At 31.8% G+C, this 21,315-nt stretch overlaps 1 protein-coding gene across 1 annotated transcript; it reads right to left on the bottom strand.

Moving 5' to 3' along the window:
- Nucleotides 1-8,674: 8,674 nt before the first annotated feature.
- LOC111399021 lies at nt 8,675-14,683 on the bottom strand. Its single transcript, XM_023026222.1, has 6 exons — nt 13,593-14,683; nt 10,512-10,567; nt 10,208-10,438; nt 9,786-10,077; nt 9,276-9,475; nt 8,675-8,975 (listed from the first exon to the last, which is right to left on the bottom strand). The coding sequence occupies exons 1-6, from the start codon at nt 14,610-14,612 to the stop codon at nt 8,816-8,818; spliced, it is 1,959 nt and encodes a 652-aa protein (XP_022881990.1). The 5' UTR covers nt 14,613-14,683; the 3' UTR covers nt 8,675-8,815.
- Nucleotides 14,684-21,315: the final 6,632 nt, after the last annotated feature.

Below are 21,315 nucleotides of genomic sequence, written 5' to 3'. Positions count from 1 at the left end.
TGTATGAGGGTAAATTGACATGTCAAATAACAATTGTCTGGAAAACTCATTACGATATTTTTCAAAAATAAGAAAATGTTTTGAATTTGCATATACTATTAATTTATTGAAGAATACATAATTGAAAAGGAAATAGAAAAATATATTTTTAAAAAGTCTTTACTACATATATATCAAACTTTACGCAATGAGTTACATATTATCACTTGTCACTCTATCATTTATCAATTTAAAATATAGTCAACTTTTTCATCCAATATTTTTCTTCTACATTTTATGTAATCCCTTATATCCATTTTTATGTACAAGTAGTATAATCCAACTTTTAAAAATAATAAGTATCTAACAGTGGCTTAGTTTTTTCCAATGAACATTTATTGATTTCTCACATCTTTTATTTAATATATATTTTTATTTATGAATGACCAATCAATTCAAATGTGACTTGAATGATTTATATTGTAGAGTATTGAAATTTGTAATTTATTAAATATAATTATTATTAATTCAAAATAGAGAGTAAATTTGGCTCTCCAAATTTGGTTGGAGAGCCATATCCGCTCTTTATTTTAAAAAGTTAAAATAGAGAATTCCTTGAAACTTATTTTTATGCATTGACTCTCTAAAATAAGAATATTTTGTGTTTAGAGTTTTATAGAGATACTCTTAAACCTAAATCTCGTGTCCAAATCAGAGACCTTTCCACCCGAAGCACCCTCCACTACTTGCTCCTCAGATGGTATGGTACTTGTGAAAATATCCCTATAATGCGTCTCTAATAACATAACCATCTCTCTTCCTCCATTATCCACCCTCTATTCCCATCTCTCAAATATTCCTCTATTTCATCAATCATTTAATTGGGTTCTTTCTAGGAAGATTCAGGAGCATGCGAGGTTGCTATACTGCATTTTATTGCACTAAATTGAAAATTTTTTAAAATATTTCTTAGAAAATCTCCTTAACTTGGAAATTAGTTGTTGCCTAGTAAAGTTTTAAGGATGAATACTTCTTTGCCAAAATACTTGGGCCTCTATTTGGCTTAGATAATAAATTAGATTTTTAGTATATTTTAATAAAAATTGATGAAATATATGAGATTAAAAAGTTGTGGATCTTAAAAAATGTGTAGTTAAAATTAATTGTTGACTTTGACTTAAATTTTAGTTAAATCTTTAGCTGAAAAAAACAAGGACTTGATACTATCCTGTCAAAAAAATACGAAACATAGAAATTTGACTCTTATAGTGCTCTAGGTCTATATTTGGTGAAATAAATTGGATGTAATTAAATACGGTAACTTGTGAATTCTAACGTGTAATTGTTTTCGTAGCCTATGAAATCATCTACAGTTCACCATATGAAATATGCCAAGTTAGCATTAGTTATATTTCCTTGCTCAATGTGACCTCACCTCGTTTATATCAAGAATGGAATACAATTATGAAGGGGGTAATTGGCACAAAACATCCTCACATTTCATATCTATTATGGAAAAACATCACCACCTTTCATTTTTTGACATTTTTGCCCCTACCTTCCACCTTTCTTGACTCTGAACATCCTTTTCACCAATTTTAAACGATTTTACCCTCCATTCAGATAAAACAAAAGAAAAGAAAGGAAACAACAAATAACTAATTGCAACCACAATTCCCAATTTTTAAAAAATTACAAATGACATCCAGTTTCTGTTCCTTCTTTTTCAAGTTTGTGAAGAACACCATTTGACTCCAAAATTTAGCAAACAAGTGCTATGATTTTTAAAATTGAATGATTACCCAGTATTTTTTGGGTCTGGATTTGAGTTTCCCTAGGTTGATTCATGTGTTGGGACACATTAGACCCACGAATTGGTGGATAATTATCCTTTTCGTGCGGCCGCACATTTCGTGAAGTCAAATCCAAAATTGTCGCATTTGGCTAATGAATTGAAACAGTTAAATCCAAATCCAGCGTCATTTGACCTTCAATTGCATACTGTTTGATGCAATTTGTAGATTGAAGTCGTGGAGGGATGCCAATTGAAAGGGGATCAGATCAATTTCTATGCGTGTTCACTATTTCTGAATGAACAACCATTTCAACGCCAAATTGGGAAAGACCCATATGTTCAGTAGATGCACCATGTTGAGTAGTGTCCTGTGGTGGTGGTCGACAATTATGGGTCCGAAAATTGGGTTCCATGGTTGTTGGCACCTATGTTGAAAATTTTGTATATATTTGTGACTGATTTATAATTTTTTAAAAGTTGGGGGTTATGGTTGCAATTAGTTATTTGTTGTTTCATTTAATTCCTTTTTGTTTTATTTGAAAGGAGGGTAAAATTGTTCAAAATTGGTGAAAATGACGTTCAGCGCAAAAAAATGTTATAAATTTGGGCTACCTCGCTATTTTTAAAAGATTGGGCCTCTTTAACTAGTTTAGTATCAGGCCCATTTATCAAAAACGTTCTTTTGTGTACAGCGTTTTTTGCCTCTCTCAAGGAGAGCTTTCTGCCGTACACGTGGCTTTTTGACAGCCCTTTGATTTGTGACGATTAGTCTTGAGTATTTAAGTTTGGGCTCTTCATTTTCGACAGATAATTAGTCTTTCTCTCTCGATTGTTCTATCTGTGTGTGAACTAGGGTTTTCAGAAAAATGGTAACCTTCATCTTCGTGTTGATTTCTCTATAGTTGAGTGCTGAGAGTTGTTTAGAAAATCTTTGTGTAAGATTTGTTGTTACCATATTTCAAATAGAGAGGCTAGAGAGAACTTGAAGAAATTTGTAATTTCTTCATACATTTGTACGATTTCTTGGAGATTTAGTGGATCTAGAGTTTAATCGCTTAGTCGATGCTCAACGGATGAGTAGGCCTTTGAGACTGAACATCCAGACCCTTTAAAGGTGAAAAATACTCTGTGTTCTTGTTCATTTTTCGAAATCTTGTTTTTAATTTCTCCAAATCGAACAAACACTGTGTTAAAAATACCAACAAGTGGTATCAGAGCGGGTTTCAAAAAGTTTTTTTTTTTTAAATCTGTTGAAATCTAATTTTCTGAAAACCCTAGTTCTTCGATCTACAAAGAACTAACTGTTGGTTGGATTATTTTCAAAACAAGTTGTCTTCGTGGGGAATTTGTTTCTCCCTTACTCGGTACACTAGGGTTTGTACTCAAAATTTTTATTGAAAACAATTGTTAAAATTTCAAAACTCGTACTTGACTCGGTCAGATCTAGTATCCCTGTTGAGTTTTTAGGTTAACTCTGTTTTAACTCACACTGAGTCTTGTCAAGTTGAGTCAACACGTTCCGATTCCTTGCTGAGTCTCTAACTCATTGCTGAGTGCTACTGAGTCTCTGTGACTCGTTGTTTAGCTGACCTTTACTGACTTCCTTGGATCAATTTTGGTAATCTGATAGTACTTTCACTCTGAAATCTTGAGATTTTAGATTCTGGTAACCTCTGAAACACCCTCCTTAATTCTGAAACTATTTTTCGGTTAATTCTGAACAAGGTCATTAAGGTTAGTAACCTGCCATTGCTTTTCTTTATCCAAGAACCCTTGAGGATCTAGGAATCTGAGGGAGCAGTGGACTCTAGGGTTATAACTCCTTAGACCAAAATTCAAATTAACTCTTGTACTACGTATATTTGATTCTCTGTAATCTTCAATAATTGCATGATAAGCAGCAAAAATTAAACATCTATTTTATACTGCTTTCATACACTGCAATTGCATTATACAACTGCATGCATTCATCTTGTGTATTGTACAACTATTATTTTGTGAGTGTATTTGTCAATATGTCTACTGTACAAAAATTTGAAGTCCAAACTTGGAATGTCATTGGAGATTTTAGCCTTTGACATCAGAAAATGAGAGCATTATTATTGCAACAGAGGTGTGCTGGGGCTTTTGATGGCACCTGGGCTGCTGAAATTAGTGCCTATAGAAGGCAAGAACTTGATGAAATAGCTTGGAGTACTATATTCCTTCACCTCTCTGATAGTGTAATTAGATTGGTTGGGAAACCACTGATACTCAGGCTATATGGACTAAATTGGAATCTTTGTTCTTAACTAAGACTATACCTAATAAATGCTATCTGCTTAGGCACTTTTATAACTTCAAATTTGATAATACATTGAATCTAGAAGAAAATATTGACAGATATACTAAACTAATCCAAGATTTAGACAATTGTAATGAGAAAATTCTAGATGATCAGTAGGCTGTTGGCCTGTTAAATTCACTTAGTGAAAGATACAAAGATATTAGAAATGCTTTAGAATATGGGAAGGAAAACCTTACTGTTGATATTATCACAGTTGCCCTAAGAAATAAGGAACTTGAACTAAAGTCAGAGTTCAAAGATACAAAAATTGGTGAGGGTCTCCACATGAAAGAGAAACAAATCCAAAATAAGAAGAATGTATGTAATTACACTTCCTCTAATAAGGGCAGATTTCAGAAACCAAAATATAAGGACAAAAATAAAGGTCAGAATAAAACCAAGTCAGGAAATGTTACTATTGTGGAAAGTCAGGACATCTAATCAATGACTGCTTTAAGAAAATTTCTGATTCAAAAGCAAGAAATAGCCCTGATGATACTGCAGCTCTAGCCTACAATAATGAACTTGACATTCAGGGTGTTGTTCTTGCCAACATACAAAAAAGAGACCCAAATGAATGGGTCCTTGATTTTGGATGCACTTTCCACATGTGTCCTGTTAAGGAATGGTTTGTTGAATTTGTTGAACTCAATTGAGGTCAAATTCAGATAGGGAATGACATGAGTTGTCAGATTAAAGGCATTGGAAAGTTGAAACTCAAGTTAACCAATAACTATTTACTTGAGTTAAATAATATCCTATATGTACCTGATTTGAAAAGAAATCTAATATCCCTTGGGGAGTTAGATGACAAATACCACATTGTGATTCATAAAGGGCTTATAAGTATAAATGATGACAATGAGGAAGTCATCACCTCTCATAAGACACATGGGATTTACACTATCTTTGGTGAACCTCTTGTAGGTTCCACCTCCACAGCTATAAATCCTAAAACAAATCAGTCTCTAATCTAGCATAAAAGACTTGGCCACATTTCAGAAAAAAGTCTTCTTCTCTTAAATAAACTTGGCTGTGTTGGAAAGGATAACATTGAAAAGTTAGATTTTTGTGAAGACTGTATTTTTGGAAAACACCAAAAATAATCTTTCAAACATGGAATTCATAAAACATCATGCATTTTAGAATATTTACATGCTGATCTCTGGGGACTAGCCTTTGTAAATATACTGAGTGGCTTTAGATTTTATCTACTAATAGTAGATGATTTTTCAAGAAAACACATGGACTTTCTTGTTGAAACAAAAATCTGAAACTTTTCAAATCTTTAAACAATGGAAGTTGATTATTGAAAATCAAACTAATAGGAAAATTAAAGCACTTAGAACTGACAATGGACTTGAATTTTGTAGTACTGAATTTGAATTTTTTGTAAAGAAAGTGGTATATTGAGGCACAGAACTGTGACATACACCCCGCAACAGAATGGTATTGCTAAAAGAATGAATAGAACCCTATTAGAAAAGGTCAGGTGTATGTTACATAGTTCTGGCTTACCAAAATTTTTTTGGGGGGAATCCCTCAAAACTGCAACCTATCTTATAAATAGAAGTCCATCAAGTGCTATTAACCTTCAAATACTTGAAAAATTGTGGTCAATAACTATACCAAATTACAAAAAATTAAGAGTTTTTGGCTGTGCAGCCTATGCTCATCAAAATGAAGGAAAATTGGAACCTAGATCACAAAAATGTGTCTTTCTTGGTTATGGAGAGGAAACCAAAGGATATAGACTTTGGGTTAAGGAACAGAATGGTTTTAAAGTCATTATAAGTAGAAATGTTATATTCAATGAAAAGGATATGCCATGCTTGAATTCATCTTGACCAAAATCAAATGAATCCACAATCATAAAAGAAACTGTTCTGAAAAATCAAATTGAAAGCCCTATTGATTAGATTGAGGTGGAGACCACTCAATCTGAAGCTGAAAGTGATCAGCTTGAACCTGTATTTGAATCTGAAAATACATCCCTTACTGATTATCAACTAACAAGAGATAGAGAGAGGAGATATAGAATACCCTCTACCAGATTTAATACTGATGAATTTGTCACCTTATTTTCTGGTCTGGATTCTTTGAATTTAGAACCAAACACTTATGAAAAAGCTATTAGTTGTCCTGACTCAAAGTTCTGGAAGGAAGTTATGGATAATGAAATGAATTCCCTGATAAAAAATGACACTTGGGTGTTAGTGAATAGACCAAAAGACAAAAGGATAGTTGATTGTAAGTGGATCTTCAAAATAAAACAAGGAGACTCTAACTCAGAAAATAAAAGGTATAAAGTTAGATTAGTAGCAAAAGGCTTTACCCAAAAGGATGGTGTAGATTAAAATGAAAAATTTTCACCAGTTGCTAAGTACACCTCAATTAGAATTCTTCTTGCATTAACTGCACATTTCAACTGGGAATTAGAACAATTGGATGTCAAGATAGCTTTCTTTAATGGTGAACTTGATGAAGAAATATACATTAATCAGCCAAAGGGATATCAGGTAAAATAAAAGACCCAACAGGTTTGTCTTCTGAAAAAATCACTTTATGGGCTTAAGCAAGCTCCCAGGTAGTGGTATATAAAATTTTACTCTTATGTGAAAACTTGGGGTTTATGAAAAGTAATTATGATTCCTGTTTTTTTCTTTAAGGGCTCTGGTAGTGCTGAATCCATTTATCTGTTGTTATATGTCGATGACATGTTACTTGCATGCCATGATAAATCTGAAATAGAATCTGTTAAGTTTAAACTGAAATCAGAATTTGAAATGAAAGATTTAGGAAAGGCTAAAAGAATCCTAGGAATGGATATAGAAAGGGACAGAAATAATTACATGATGTGTTTAAAACAATGAAACTATGTGAAGAAAATTTTAGATAAGTTTTCTATGGTTGAATGTTAATCTGTGTCCCTGCCTCTTGCAAATCATTTCAAATTATCATGTGATCAGTCACCCAAAACTGAAGATGAAATTGATAGAATGAAAAATGTTCCATATGCTAGTGCAATAGGATCCATAATGTATCTTATGGTATGCACTAGACCAGACTTAGCTCATGGAATAAGTATTTTGAATAAATTCATGCCAAACCCAGGTGAAATCTATTGGTTAGCAGTTAAATGGATGCTTAGATATCTAAAAGGATCATGCCATTTAGGAATAAATTTTAAAAGATGCAATGAAGGTATAATTTTGAAGGGTTATTGTGATTCAGACTTTGCTGGAGACTTAGACAAAAGAAGATCTACTTTCTCCTATGTTTTTACTCTGTGTGATAGTTGTATCAGTTGGAAATCACAACTGCAAAAATTAGTTGCATTATCTTCAATGGAGGCAGAATATATTGCTGCATGTGATGCTGTTAAAGAATGTATTTGGTTAAGAGGATTATTAAATGAAATTGGTTTTCAAAATGATTCTGTAGGAATATTTACTGATAACCAAAGTGCTATACATTTGAGTAGAAATTCAGTATATCATGATAGAACAAAGCATGTTGACATAATATTTCACTTTGTGAGGAACATGGTTGAAAAAGGTATGATTTATTTAGTCAAGATCCCTACAGAATATAATCCCTCTAATATAGGCACCAAGATTCTTCCCTTAAACAAGTTCAAAAATTGCTTAATGATTCTGAATATCACATAAGATTAACAATTAGTGATAAATTAGAATCTTAAGCCATGTATAGAATTCAAACTAATTTCTAATTTTTGTTTTTACAGGTTATGGGAGCAAATGAAGCTAGTGCGATCTCTAGATCCATTAATTGAAACAAGAAATAGCTCAACAAGGTGGAGTTTGTTATAAATTTGGGCTGCCTTGCTATTTCTAAAAGACTGGGCCTCTTTAACTGGTTTAGTACCCGACCCATTTATCAAAAACGTTCTTTTGTGTATAACATTTTCTGCCTCTCTCAATGGAAGCTTTCTGTCGTACACGTGGCTTCTTGGCAGCCCTTTGATCTGTGACCATTAGTCTTGAGTATTTAAGTTTGGGCTCTTCATTTTCGACAAATAATTAGTTTTTCTCTTTCGATTGTTCTATCTGTGTGTATGAACTAGGGTTTTCAGAAAAATGGTAACCTTCATCTTCGTGATGATTTCTCTATAGTTGAGTGTTGAGAGTTGTTTAGAAAATCTTTGTGTAAGATTTGTTGTTACCATATTTTAAATAGAGAGGCTAGAGAGACCTTGAAGAAATATGTAATTTCTTCATACATTTGTACGATTTCTTGGAGATTTAGTGGATCTAGAGCTTAATCGTTTAGTTGATACTCAACGGGTGAGTAGGTCTTTGTGACTGAACATCCGGACCCTTTAAGGGTGAAAAATACTCTGTGTCCTTGTTCCTTTTTCGAAATCTTGTTTTTTATTTCTCAAAATCGAGCAAACACTTTGTTAAAAATACCAACAAGAAAGGTGAAATGTAGGGGCAAAAATGCCAAAAAAATGAAAGATGGGGACGTTTTCCACAATAGACATGAAAGGTATGGACATTTTGTGCCAATTACCCTTACGAATGTATTGACCTTGTCTAACTTCTCGCATCTAAGCTAATAGATATTGTTGAACAATTAGATGAGGCTTAAATAATTAGAGTACATGTCAAATTCATTTTTTTATCACTCCTTTATAAATATATTATATCACTCCTGAAATTTCAAAAAACTAAGATATGAAAACATAAAATTTAAAAAGAGGAATTGAGAGACCAATCAAATTTTTGATACGCTATATTAATTGGGCCACCATCATTCATAAGGTGTGTCAAAAGACCTGCCTTGGTTGCATCCAAGTAACTTATGATCCACTTAGGAATTTCTTTTTCTTGCCCAAAATCAGCACTGAACCTGCATTACAAAAGATCCATAAAAGCAAAGTTAATGAAGAGCTACTACATCAAGCCCCCATTTGACCCACATTATTGTATAAGTGAGAATGAAAAATATAGTCGTTATAGGTCCCACACAAGAGATAAAAAGTCAAATATGATGACTTGATTTGATGAATAACGATCATATTTTTCACTTTAATGAGGAAATAATATGGCTCAAACAGATTCTGCATTTTGTGAAACCATGAAATTCATCATAATCAATGAAATCTTGATTTCAAAGACAAATAGAAAATTTCCTCCACTAATGACTCACCACTTGATAACGCGAGAGAGGTACACGGTCCTCTTGGCAAGATCTACGTGCATTCCGTCATCCCTTTGGAAAAACTCCCTTGCAGCATATCTTAATTCTGATGCTACTCCCTGAGCAGTGAAGAATTTCACCATGGGGCTCGACCTTGTCGCATTGTAGAGCCCAAAGTGAATTAGTAGATTCACTTTTGGAAACACCAACTGACAAGGAATAAAAAATGAGCAAGTTCAGCTTCAGTTTCATGTTCAAGTCCAGAGATCAAAGGAATGTGTTGAATCCAGGTCTAATTACACAGTGTCAGTTTAATGCTGCAGAAGATTCGCTTATCAAAGAGAACGGAAACAACTGAAGTTAAGAGTAATGCAATTTGGCAGCTTGTTATTTAAGACATTAATTTTTTGTAATTCTGATGTCTCAAATAAAGAACTAACGCCTCAAATAAGAAGTTGTCACACATGATGATTACTGTAGTCACTGACTGTGAATATCATTACTCTTGTAGTTAATTACCTCTAGACGCTTATCTCCACCACTAAAAGGCTTTGTTAATGAGAAAGGTGCTCTTTTATTGCTTCTAAGAATCCCATTTCTTATTGAGCTCATGGAATAGGGGTAGCCCCCAACCACATACATGAAATCATCAAAGAAAGCCCTCCCATCGATCATGCCTCCAGGATTGCCAATTCTAATGACGGCATGAATAGCCATGGCATTATGCAGGTTTAAGAAGAAAGCCAACTTCTCGTCCGTTGAAAGTGTCGATACATTCACTCTCTGGAGATCCTGCACTAAATTTATGTACCTGTACTCATAAAGAAAGGAATTATGAAGTTAGAAAACAACACTTGCATTTATAATCATTCGGTGAAGGAAAAATGTTATCGCTAACTTGTAATCTGTTTCTATTCAACTTGATAAAATATCCATATTACCTCCGTAATTCTTCACTATTTCTGATGCCGACGAAATCAAGATGGCGTCTGTCATCAGAGGCATAGGACTCGAGTATGGCGGACATTATTCGGGCAAGCCTCTGACTTACAGTAGCAGCATTCTTGGGTTCACTGTCATTTACTGATCCTCTGAAATTATAACATTTAGGAATGAAAGGCTCGTGCTCTAGGAATCGATAGGTGTGATTTCCATCCGCAAATTCATTTTCACTGCATTGCACACATCATATCCATAAGATCGAAGTAGGTTGAAAGCTATAAGTTCCCACTATCTTGTTCTTACCCAAAAACATGATGAATGAAATGCTTTCTTGCCAGCTGCTTCCCAATCTCAATGGCCTATATACGTTGTGAAACAAAAGACACTGTCATTAATGGTGAAGAATTGTAGATAAAACATAAAAGTTGCATTTTTGGCTTAACCATCAATTTTTTACTACTTTAGACTATGTTTGGCTCATTTTTATAAACAGTTTATAAACACTCATGTGATCTCATCATGAATGTATACGTTCATATAATGAGAGACAAAAGAGTTGCAGAAAAATAGAACCAAAAAGAAGAAGCAATCTAACTTGTCAACTAAAAAGTAAGAAAAAGGGAGATTGAACAAAGTAAAAGTACAAATAGAAATTTCACTTCTGCAGTAGCAAACGTGTGCCGCGGAAAGTATTACTTAACAAGTAACTTTTATGCTTATACAAACATGTTGGCCTCGCTTTATTTTTCTTTTAACAAATGTGTGCTACAGCAAGAGTTAATTGACAAGTAATTTTTACGCCTAGCCAAACATGACCCTCTCCCAAGATGGGTTTGTCTCGATCCCTAAGGTTATAGTTATTTGGCATGTCAAATAAAGATAACTAATGTACACGATACATGATATAATTGCTAAGTCAAATTAAACACAAAGGAATATAGTTTAATATATAGATACAAGTGAATAGCCATGTTTAATTTTTCAACAAATTAAACACATAAAATAAGAGAGAATCTTCAGTAGGGCGATCGCACCTACTATCAGGGTGCACAATCTCGACAGGTGATCCATCACAAACCCTCGAGCCATCACCAAGGTTGCACTTTGAGATTGGGCGGGCGCACCATATGAATGGGGGGCCTTGCCACTGAAGATTCTTCCATAAAATAATTGTTTAGAGTACTCTTAATTGTTTATGATTGATTAGGACAATTGGGACCGAAGGTACAATTTTGAATCGATTTATCCGCCGCAAGTGACGGTAGTTTGGACTTTGGACGGCTTTGTTTTTCTTGAATAAAATTAAATACATTTTGACACGACAATTGTGGGAGCAGTCATGACTCAACAAACTTTTCTAAACCAAAACTGACGTCATCTTTTGAGCCCAAATATTGTCCTCAAATTGAACTATTCAATTTTTGACTATATGCTCCATTTGAAGGATCATCTTGACACTAAACTTCAAAAAATCAACCATTTTTTGTGTTTGCTTCTATTTTTCTTCTTATCCCATCAAATTTACTTTTAAAATTATTTTTTACAAGAGCAGAATTTAATTTTCTAGCGACTTTAACTTTTAAACACTAAAATAAAGAGTCTCTTGTAAATGCTCTAAACACGATATATAAAAGAAGAAGAAAGAGGAGAAAATGAAAACATGAAAAGAAGGAAAAATACAATTTACTTCATTACTCGTGCATAGTAAACAAAATATTTCAGTGTTGATAAAGAGGAAGAGAAGGCAGCCATCATATACCAGCATGTGGTTATAATTATTAATGTTGGTTTAGTTCCTAATATAGAAATTGGTTTCCTATTCGCTACACACTTGTTGATGTGACAGGAGAACTTTATTTACGATTCTCTTTAAATGTGAGAAATTTAAATAAGATTCTCCTTAAAGAGGGCAAAATAAAACTTCCCACTGTGTGTATACGATAAAATGTATATCTAATCATTTTATTGCCATGTTATTCAAAATTCAGTGTTCATGCAATTAATTACTAGTAACCAGAGAAATGAAATCATTAGAAGACACCAAATGCAAAAAAATTCATTGGTCATACAACAATATTAAAATATGTAATTACCAATTAATTATTTTTAAATTAGTTAACCAATAAATCTGATTTGGTCAGCGCCTCCCAACTTTCTAGATTTCCAAATAACAGAACTCTATCCAATCCCATATTTTAATATTAATTAAAACAAAAAAGATATAGGTACTTGCTAGTCCACACATCATGCTGCCGCAAGACGCGTTTATTTTAACTGAATATTAATATTAATGGTCCCAAACTGTTAATTATGTCAAAGCATCAGCTTTCCTACTGGCTTATTAAATAAAGTGCGTGTTTGATTGCAAATATAAAATTTACATGGAAAGAAAATAAATTCATTCTAATTAATTGAATTGTCTAGAAATAATTTGTTTGAAAGTTATTAATTAAATGTGTTAAATTGATTTTATTTTGGTAGGTAGATGGGGGAGAGAGAGGGAGAGCAGATGAGAGAGAAAGAGAGAGAGAGAATTACCTAAAAAATAAAAATGTACTTCCTCTAAAAAAAATATTTTCCTTATTTTCAAAGAAAATGTGATCATGTAACTAAAAGTAGGAAAATATTTTTTTATAGAAAAAATCAATCAAATAGCACAAAATTAAAAATGTGGATGAAAAATAATATTTTTTTTTTATGAAAAATATTGATAATCAAACACACTCTAAATAATATGAACAATTAGAACAAGTAAAAATGTCCAACCCCAAATGTCTCATGAATATTTAACACCAAATCAGTTTAATTGATATTAAATGATACAAAATAAGATGTACAATTAAATGTGTAACTAATTGAATACTACTTTTAATTGATCCTATCATATAATACTACTTAAATTGGTGTTTTAGCACGGTAGTGATGGATAACATTATTTTGCATAGTGATATGTTCAATTAAATGTGAAATTATGTGATTCATTTAATTAAACTTTTCATTCAGCCTATGTTTGATCCTTTTTTTTTTATTTGAAAAACTCATTATTTAGAATTCATTTTTATCCACATAAAATGATTTCGACACTTGACAACAGCATCGAGTAAACTTCTAAGGAAAAAGATAGGAGTACAGGGGCGTGTGAAGCAGGCCCCTGCCAAGTGAGAGAGGAGGTGGGAGCAAGCCCCATCCTTTTTTTTAAATGCTTGTGGGGACCGACCCCTACAATGAGAGGCCTAGCGGTCCCCTATGAATTGAGCTCTTGTATGTGAAGTTCGGTCCAACTTCTAAACATCTTGAACATTATCATTGTACCGGTATTTACTTGACATGTAAAAAAATAAATTAAAAAAAAAAATGAAAACGGAGGGAAATAGAGAGGCGTACCTTCTTCCTGCCGCAGTCCAAGTGGTGTGTTAGAACCTCCACAAGATCAGCTCCGTTGAAGCAATTCTTGATAATCTTCATCTTCATCAGACGGTCCTGAATGGGCAGCCTCTGCCGCAAAACCTTAACGATCGCCACCATCTCATCTAAACTCTCCTCCTCCTCCTCCGGATCATCGAAGCCGTAGACGGGCGGCGCCGGCGCATCATCAGGACATTTACTTCCCAGAATCTCCTCCATTTTCTTCTCCAACATCCCACCATTCCTCAAAGAATTTAATACAACCAATCCTCCGATCAGCTTTTCGTTGAAAAATATCTGTGGCACTGTTCCACTGCCTGTCCTTTCGATTAACTCCTTTTCTCTCGTGGGATACACGTCGATATTGATCTCCGCAAAATTCAGATTCTTTTCGCGCAAAAATGATCTGACTGCAGTACAGTCCCTGCAATTCGATCGCGAGAAAAAGCTAATTCTTCCTTTCAGCTCTACCTTGCCTAATTCTTTCTGTGATTTGATCACTTTCAGTCCTACAAGATTGAATTCCATAACTTGTGACGCGGGCTTCACTACAGCCTCGTCGTCTCCATCGTTGTTTCTTACTTCTCTCAACGACGACCACCGCCTGGTTATGGCGGCGGAAAAGCTATTTCTCTTGTCGCGAATAAATTTCCCGATCGCCAGCATATCAATATCATCCGGCGCTGAAACTGACCTTTCCATCTTCGGCGATAGATTAATCCCCAGCGGCGCTTCTGGCTTGGGCAGCTGCGAATGGGGCAGTTGGATCATTTCTTGTACGGCTCCATTTGCTTTTTCTGAATTGATTATCATCTGGGCATTGACTTCCATCTCCTGTTCTCCATTAGAATCGGAATTCCCGTATCTTTCTGAATCCGTTTTTCCATTTCCATCAAGATTCTCCTCATTCTCGGGGAAGATAATTTCTTCCCCTTCTTCTGCAATTGCATGGGGTTGTTCTGTGTTTCTGTTTTCTCCTCCTTCACATAATAATTCCATTACTGAATGATAAATGAAATTGAGAGAGAGAGAGAGAGAGAGAGAGAGAGAGGAGCGGAAGGGTTATATTGGAGAAACCTTGGAGGGAAGATATATATACACAGGAAAAATGAAAAATATAGAATATTTCAAAGGCGGTCAAGGACCAAGTTTTAATCGAAAAAGGTCAATAACGTCTTGTTTATAATGTAATTTGAACTACCATATTTCCTGAATGGATCAAGTCTTAATCCACTTAATTTATTGATCCAGTCTAATATTTGAATTCACATATTAGAAATTTGATCCTTGAATCATAGTCCAGTCTTTGCTTGTTTTAGGTCAATATTTTATGAAATTAAATGTAATGTTCATTTCAATTGAAATAATGCTAATGTTGCAATGCCAAGAGAATTTTCACAGGCTTTTTACAGGCCTCTCACAGAGAGGTGGGTCCCACCTCATTAAAAAAATATCCAAAAAACATGGGACTCGCATATTTGTGAGAGGCATGTATTCTCCCTGTGAAATTCCCCCCCGACATTGTAGCATTTCTCTTAAAATAATCTTGATAGTCTAGTGAGAAGTCTTTCGATAAATAGATAGAAATATTACCCAAAAAATAGTGCAGGTGACTTAGTGACAAAAGTTGTAAATAGATTAGGTAACTATCTAATGCCATTTTGAGTCGATTAAATCATTCTTGATCTCAAAGTACTCAAACGAGTGAATGAGAAATATAATTTCCTTGCACGTCAAATTTTAGTATCAATAAGAAGGGGTGGTTGGGGGTGGAAGATAATTGAAATTTTTTAACTCATTTATGTCGTGTATATTGTAATTTGAACAACCATAAATTCTTGATGAATGGATCAAGTCCTAACCCACCCAAATAAGAAACTAATTTAAATTTGGTTTAAGTCTGAATGGAATTTAGCTCATGTTGAATATAGGTAAAAATCAAAATTTTTAGTATATTTTGATAAAAATAATGGTATGTGTAGTTGAAAAAAATGGGAGTCTAGTGAAATGTGTGGTTAAATTTAATTGTTGATTTTATTTAGATTTTAATAAAATTAAAAAAAAAATTACCGAAGAGGAGCTTAATATAAATGTATAACGCAGTGCTTAATCTGAATTTGATTATCATCAAATCCTGAATCATAGTATGTGACCGAGGTTATAAACACAATATTAAATAATATTAAACAAAAAAAAAAAGAAAAAGAAAAACCACCTTCGATGAAGATCGTAGTTGAGCTTCTATTGATTAATTTGTAGTTAGTTTTAGGGATGGACAAATCTCCCGAACCCGAACCGAACCGAACCGAGCCCAACGGTTCTTGTCAAATTAAATACCCGAAAGGATATCTGAATTGAGAACCGACGGGTATGGTTCGATTCTCGGTTCTAGACCAAGAACCGAAAAATTGAATAAAAATCGAATCTTTCTAATTTTTTTTTATACTAAGTAAATCAAATTATTTTAATTTTAATTTTTTCTAAACAAATTAACAATTTCTAAATCCAAAATTTTGGCCCAATTACCCATTTTATTGTTTCATTTCTTAGTCAAACAAGATACAATGCACTAAATAACCCTAAACACCTACACTAAAGTGCATAACATTGTCTCGACTCTCGTACTCACTCTCGCAGTATCGCTAGTATTCCAAAACCTATACAATCATCGACCGACACTGTGACCTCAGATCGAAGTTGTGACCTCCGCCGATCGAAATTTTGACCGTAGCGATCATTTGAACAAGGTAGTTTATTAGTCTCTAACATTTCGAAATCATTGAATGTATCATTAGTTGTATTTATATAATGTTGTTATAAATGTTAAAAAATTTAATTATAATACAGAACCGAATGGAACGGAACCGAACCAAACGGTTCCATAATTATATTTGGACCCGACGGTTTCATTTACTAGATACTCGAAAATTTTGTTTCGGTTCGGTTCTTTTTAAAGCCGACCCGCGCCCACCCCTAGTTATTTTGAACTCATCTCAATCAATTAGAGATCACGAAAAGGTACACTGCCGGGGTTCTAATCAAGTAAGAAGAAAAAGATGTGCTCTCTCTCACAATCGATGGAGAAAGGTGAAAAGGACACCTACTCGATCAAAAATTCGACCATAACCGATTGTACATCCTCTAAAAGGAGGTGGTTTGCTAAAGTCGTTGATAGGTGAGTTTAAATATCCGAAGAGTCATCAAAATAGAATCCTCTGACTGTCCAAGATTCTCGTCGCAAAACACGGAAATCCTAGTGAAAAGCTAATTGCAACTTATTATTTTCAGCACGAACTTTTCTAAAAAGTACTTTATAATTTATATATTCATTTTTTTCTGAGAACCTATTAGTTTATTCTTCTGTTGGAGAGAGACTTTAAACGATGGTCCAAGCCCTTTCTTTGTGCAGGAATCAACTGATTAAGCTCCGTTTGAGCCACATTATTGTAAAAATAAAAATAAAAAATATAATCATTATGGGTCCCACATAAAAGATAAAAAGTCATAAATAATGACTTGATGTGATGGATAACGATCATATTTTTCATTTTAATGAGACAATAATGGGACTCAAACAGGGCCTAAATTTTTAATTGTCATTAAGACTAACAAAATAGGCCAACATCCAAGAAAAAAGAACTTTTTAGTATGGATGCGTTTGATTGCAAGTATGAAATTCGCATGGAAAGAAAATAAATTTTAGGTAATTCAATTTTCTAGTACTTATTTGCATGAAAATTGTCAATTAAATGTGTTTGATTGATTTAAGTTTAAACTTAAAAAATATTATATTTGTCATTTTTTATTGCTGAGTAGATAAGAGAGAGTGGATAGATGAGAGAATGAATTCCTTAAAAAATAAAATCCTACCCAACCTCACAAAAATATTTTCTTTGATTTTGAGGAAAATTTGATCACGTAATTAAAAACAGAAAAATGTTTTTCATTGAAAAAAAATGTCAATCAAACAGAATAAAAGTAGAAATTTGGATGGAAAAAACACATATTCCATAGAAAAATTAACAATCAAATGCACATTAATTATACTTAGGGGTGTCAATTTGGGTAGCTTGCTCAAGTAGCCAGTGGCTCGACCCGAAAATAGCTCGAGCCAGCTTGTGACGAGCCAACCCTTAGGGGGAGGGGAAGGAAAAAAATGGGGAAATACATGAAATTGACCCAAATAAGAGAAGGATTTTCCAAAATGACATTTGACTTTTATAAACATTTTGAACTACCTAAAACACCCTTTAACAAATATTAAAAAACAACCCTTTATCTAATAAAAATCTTCTATTTAAGTCCTTAAAAATTAACAAATAATTTTTTTAAAAATTTGAAAGAATTATTAACGAATAATTATAAAATGAAAAAATCCAAATATAAGAGAGAACCACATAATATAAAAAAGGTTGTTAAAAATAAAAAAGAAATTAAGTTTGAAAAAGAAATTGATAAGATAGGATATCAAGAACAATTATATGCATCACAAGAAATATTAAAATGTTTCAAAGAAAACTTATTAGAAAATTTTGTTAAAGGATTTTGAAGAATTACTTAAAAATTTATGAGATTAAAATTTTTGATATTTTTGATTATTAGATTATTAGATTTTTGTTCGCTCATAGTAGCACCCATAGAGTTGGTATCAGAGCCAAGTTGATCATGGAAATCTTAAAAATAAATAATTATTATCAATATATTGAAGAAAAAGGATGTTATATATTTTATAACCCTATCCCTAATAAATTAAAAATAATAACATTATATATAACTAGGAATTTACCTAGAGAAATAAAGGAACAAATATTACATAAATTAATTGTAAGATTTATCAAAGATAGACGTACATATGAAATAATTTGCGAAATATTTGAAAATGATTTGTATCATAGAGAAATATATGAATCAAACTAAAAATATTTTAGATAGAAAGTTAGAAAGAATAAGATTAATAAATAATAAAATTTTAGATGAATTATTAATACCTGGAGAAATGACTAAAACTCAAGAAAAACAGATATTAAAATTAAAACAAGAAAGGTATAAAGAAAAAGCTAGGTATTATGAAAAATTAAAAGAACTAACAAATCCTGAAATTATAAAACAAAAATATGATAAAATGATAAAAGCGTGTAAAAATGCTGAGTGTATAATATTTTATTATTGTCAATCAAAAAATAGATAAAATGTCAATCAGTGAACATATGGAAGAATTAAAACATTTAATAAGAACATTAATTAATGATGTACAAGAAATTAAGAATGAAATAAAAGAAGCTAGAAATGACATAAATATATTAAAACTTAAAGTTAGAAAATTAAAAGAAAATGAAGAAAAGAATAATAGAGTAGATAAAAAATTTATAGAAAAAGAAATAACCAGAATAGGGAAAAAATATATTGAAAGGAAAAATGTAATAATAGAAACAGGAAGCATGGATGATGAGTTTAGAAAAAACATATTACCTAAAATAATAGAAGAAGAGGAATTTAGAGAAAAAATATTAGGTAAACAAAAAATTGAAGAAAATCAAGACAAAGAAGATGAATGAAGAATTAGATCTACTTATTGAAAATTTTGAAAATTTAAGTTTAGAAAGTATAGATGATGAATATCAATCTTAATGAATACTGGAGGAGGACCTAATCCCGTAGGAACCTCTAAACAAGAATCAATAGATCCAGATGAAAGTTATGCTCCGATGTATAATAAACCATATAGACAATTTTAAGATAAAATAAGAGATAAACAATCGTCCAAAGGAAATAAATATAGTAATAGATTTGAATTAAATAATAATTATGATAAACCTGTTAACCATGGAGGAACAAAATTAGACTTAGATTGCAAAATAGATACTAAGAAAGCCTTAATAACTTGGGCAGACTGAATGATATTATTCGTTTTATATAATAAAGATGATACATGAGAAAATACTGAAAGAAGAATAGATTTTTTAATTGCATCTTTTGAAGGAAATGTTAGAAATTGGTGGGAAGGAATTAGTAGTGATACAAAATCATTAATAAAAAGAAATGTACAAACAGAAATAATAAAGTCAGATAAGTTAGGAATAGAAATGTTAATAGAATATATTGTAGATGAATTCTTAGGAGAAAATTGGTTAAGAAATTATGAAGAAGAAGGAATACGAGAAAAAGATAATGCAAGAGTTAAGTTAATTAATTTAACAATTTGTGATATGTGTAAAATTAAAGAATATACTTGTGAATTCAAGGAATACTATTATACTCAATTTTATAGTAATGAGAATCAAGAAGTATATTAAGATATGTATTATAATAAATTACCAGGTTCATGGGGAATATATTTTAAAATAGAATTTGAAAAATATATTAAAGAAAATATAGGAATACCTAAAACATTAGGTTCAAAAATAAAATTTTTGTTTGAAAGACTTGCATATATATGTCAACAAAGACAATTATTGAAAAAAATCAGGGAAATTAACTAGAATATGTTGTGAAGATATGGAAAAACCTACAAGATGGGGATGTAATTCTGAAAAAAAAATAAAAGAAAATATAAAAACAGAAAATTTAAAAAATATAGAAACTTTAAGAAAAAATACATAAAACCTGAAAGGAAATATTATAAAATGAAAAATAATATACAGAAAAATAAACCTTATAAAAAAGATAAAAAACAATGTAAGTGTTGGAATTGTGGAGAAATAGGTCATATAAGTCCTGATTGCACAAAGAAAAAAGTTAGAATATTACAAAAGGATTATTTTGAAATAGAAAGCAAATTAAGTGAAATATCTGATATTGAAAATTATAATAATCAAGAAGTATTTATAAGTGAAGTAGATTCAGAAGATTATGGATCAGAATTTGAATAGAGAAATTGAAGAAATAGAAAATAATAATATAGAAATCCAAGAATATGAGGGAATAGAAGGTTATGAATTAAAAGTAACTTTTGATAATAATAAATTTAAGAAAATACAAAAGTTATCCTTAGATTTGAAAATAGGAAAATGGGAAATTCTAGATAGAATATGGAGAAGAGAAAGAATAGCAATAAATGAATACCATAAGATCGAAAGAACTATAGATGTTAGGACAACTCAGGGAACACATAAAATAAATCTTTTAACAAAAAGTACAGTATCAGAAATATTATAAAAAATAAGTAAAAAATATAGTGAAAGAATCCAATATGTTTATTTAGCAGGAATACAAATAATGTTTAAATTCTTATTTAGGAAAGGAATAGATTCACCATTAACTGTAAGTTTACATGATGGAAAAATTATAAATTTGAAAGATGGTCATTTAGGAACTATAGAAGGAAATTTAGCATATCAAAAGTTAATATTTACTTGTTACCCAAAATATTGTGTCTCATTGAAAGATAAAAACTTTAATGAAGTTTTAGGATTACATTTCAAATTACATAAAAATGATATAATGAAACCGGGAGATCAAATTATGACTATGGAATATAGGGCATTATATACATTTACTAATTCCAATTATGGGAATATTTATTCCAATAAACCATACATAGAAATTCATAAGGAATGCAGGGATATTAGTAGAATAGTGGAACCAAACAAACAAATAAATCTTATTCCAAAAGAATATGTATTTAATATAATTAAAAATAAGCCTGAAATAACAGAGTTAAGAGAAGAAGAAGATTATAAAATAACATTTCACAATTGAAGAT

This window comes from Olea europaea, chromosome 1 (genome assembly GCF_002742605.1).
Source record: "Olea europaea var. sylvestris chromosome 1, O_europaea_v1, whole genome shotgun sequence".
Taxonomy (NCBI): Eukaryota; Viridiplantae; Streptophyta; class Magnoliopsida; order Lamiales; family Oleaceae; genus Olea; species Olea europaea.
The sequence above is the reverse complement of the archived record's forward strand: the minus strand, read 5'-3'. Positions and strand labels throughout refer to the sequence as shown.